Source organism: Electrona antarctica (genome assembly GCF_951216825.1).
Source record: "Electrona antarctica genome assembly, contig: scaffold_248, whole genome shotgun sequence".
NCBI classification, from domain to species: Eukaryota; Metazoa; Chordata; class Actinopteri; order Myctophiformes; family Myctophidae; genus Electrona; species Electrona antarctica.
The window spans coordinates 68838-71162 of NW_027638060.1; the positions used below are offsets into that span (position 1 = coordinate 68838).

Consider the following 2325-nt stretch of genomic DNA (forward strand, 5'->3'; position numbering starts at 1 on the left):
GTAAGATGATAAGAGCGCCCCTCACTTCACACGGGTGTGATTTATTTTATTTTATTTTAGACCCGTGAGGTTGAAAGTTCTAGTAAGTCAGCTCGACTCCAAAGGCACCGCTCACTGTGCTCGACTCCAAAGGCACCGCTCACTGTGCTCGACTCCAAAGGCACCGCTCACTGTGCTCGACTCCAAAGGCACCGCTCACTGTGCTCGACTCCAAAGGCACCGCTCACTGTGCTCGACTCCAAAGGCACCGCTCACTGTGCTCGACTCCAAAGGCACCGCTCACTGTGCTCGACTCCAAAGGCACCGCTCACTTCACTTCATGGTGTGACTCCAAAGGCACCGCTCACTTCACATCATGGTGTTCTCGACTCCAAAGGCACCGCTCACTTCACTTCATGGTGTGACTCCAAAGGCACCGCTCACTTCACATCATGGTGTTCTCGACTCCAAAGGCACCGCTCACTTCACTTCATGGTGTGATTCTAAATTTTATTTTGTCACCAAACACATTGTGAGCTTGAACAGTAGATCTCCTATTGTTTTAACATTTTACATGTTTTTTTTAACTCTCCTGCCTACAATGTACTGCTTATTTAAACTCCACGCTGTTCTTCTACGTGGCGACAGCAGAGATGATCAGAGCAGCAGAGTTCACACCGCCAGCATTAAGACCGGGACTGAAGTATGGGTAGAGTCTCTCAGTGAAGGAGCAGCCAGTGAAAGAGTAGAGGTGGACTCTGGACTCCACATCATAAAAGGAGACCAGACCCTCCTCATAATCCACAAACACTCCCACTTTCTGGAGCTCCTCTCTTACAGGGAGGAGGACAGCAGGGCCAGCAGCAGCCTGGTACTCATTTACATTCCTCAACACTATAGTCCAGTAACCATTGTTGGGACTCAGTGAGATTGGCCCCTTCCTGTTGATGGACTCTCTGGCCACTCCTAGATCCCACTTAGTCTTCCCTCCAACCTGAACCTCATAGTAAAACCTTCCTGAGGAGACGCTTTGTTTCCCTAAGACACAGAGACATCTCTCTGTGTTGTTTGGGAGATCCTTCTTTATGGCTCCACAACTCACTTGTTTTCCATCCTGAGACAGGATGAGGTAGGGATGTGCTGTATCAGGGTCCAGAGTCACATTCACCTCATATTGTTGGATCCTCCTCAGCTCAGCATCACCCACCATCTTCTTCATCTGTTCACTGAGTGTCTTCTCCAGCTGAGCCACAGCTGTCCTCACAGTCCCCACGTATGAAGACTGATGGACATTGACCTTTGTCCAGTCCTTGGTGGGTGGAGGGGTCTTGATGTAGGTGAAGTTCTGGAGGAGGTGGAGGTGGTCTTCAGTGAGTGAGATCTGTTTCAGCTCAGAGCTTCTCTTCTCTAACTGAGTGATTTCCTGTTGCAGATCTACCATGAAGCCTTCAGCCTGTTTCTCTGTTGTTTTCTGCTTCTCTTCAATCAAATCAATGAGCTCAGCCTGGCATCTCTCAAAACATCTCGCCAGAGCAGTGAAGACCTGCACACTGTCTGCTATCTCTCTGTCTGCATCTTTCCTGCTGATCTCTACTGAGCGTTTGACCTCCTGAATCTTCACTCGTCTGTCCTGGATAATCTTCTGGATTTCATCCACAGTCTTTGCTTCATATTCTTCTTTCCACTTGTTGCTCCTGAACTGATGAACCATCTCAGAAAACAAAGTATTGACGGATACTTTCGGTCTGTCCTTGAAGGTTTCCTGACACAGGGGACACTTGCACACATCCGTAGTGTCCCAGTAACGTGTGATACAGGCTTTGCAGTAGTTGTGTCCACACGGAGTGGTGATCGGATCAGTGAACACATCCATACAGATGGAACACAGGAAGTGATCAGCTGACAGGAGAACGCTGGCGGACGCCATTTCTATTTCCACACCAGGAGAGAGAACACAACCGGTGAACAATATCGTTGAGTCTTCCGGAGAATTATGTTCGATGCCGCTACAAATCCAACGTCAAGCGGCGAAGGTGTTGCGAAGGTTGGAGGATCCTTCTAGCAGGCGGTGATGAGTCCAGTAGGAGGCGATGTTACATCAGTACAAGGTGGTGAACAGCGTTTATCTCAGTGTGGGCTCTACTTTTATACCAGGCGTTGTGACATCATCACTGTGATGTCACTGTGACGACAAGCCACGCCCCCCCCCCCCCCCCCCCCCACACACACACACACACACACACACACACACACACACAGTTGCGTGTCAGCCATGCCCAAATAAGGAGTTTTTTTTTTCTTCCTGTGATGTCACGCTGACCTCCTTCTAAGTACACTGATCGGTGA

General features: G+C 49.3%; 1 protein-coding gene across 1 annotated transcript; it reads right to left on the reverse strand.

Annotated features, from left to right (window-relative positions):
* Positions 1–613: 613 nt before the first annotated feature.
* LOC306918423 (zinc finger protein RFP-like) lies at positions 614–1906 on the reverse strand (the record flags this gene model as incomplete). The annotated part of the gene is made up of 2 exons (XM_079531328.1): positions 614–1492; positions 1586–1906. 2 exons carry the CDS (start codon positions 1904–1906, stop codon positions 614–616), a joined length of 1200 nt encoding a protein of 399 aa, XP_079387454.1.
* Between the last annotated feature and the right edge of the window lie 419 nt (positions 1907–2325).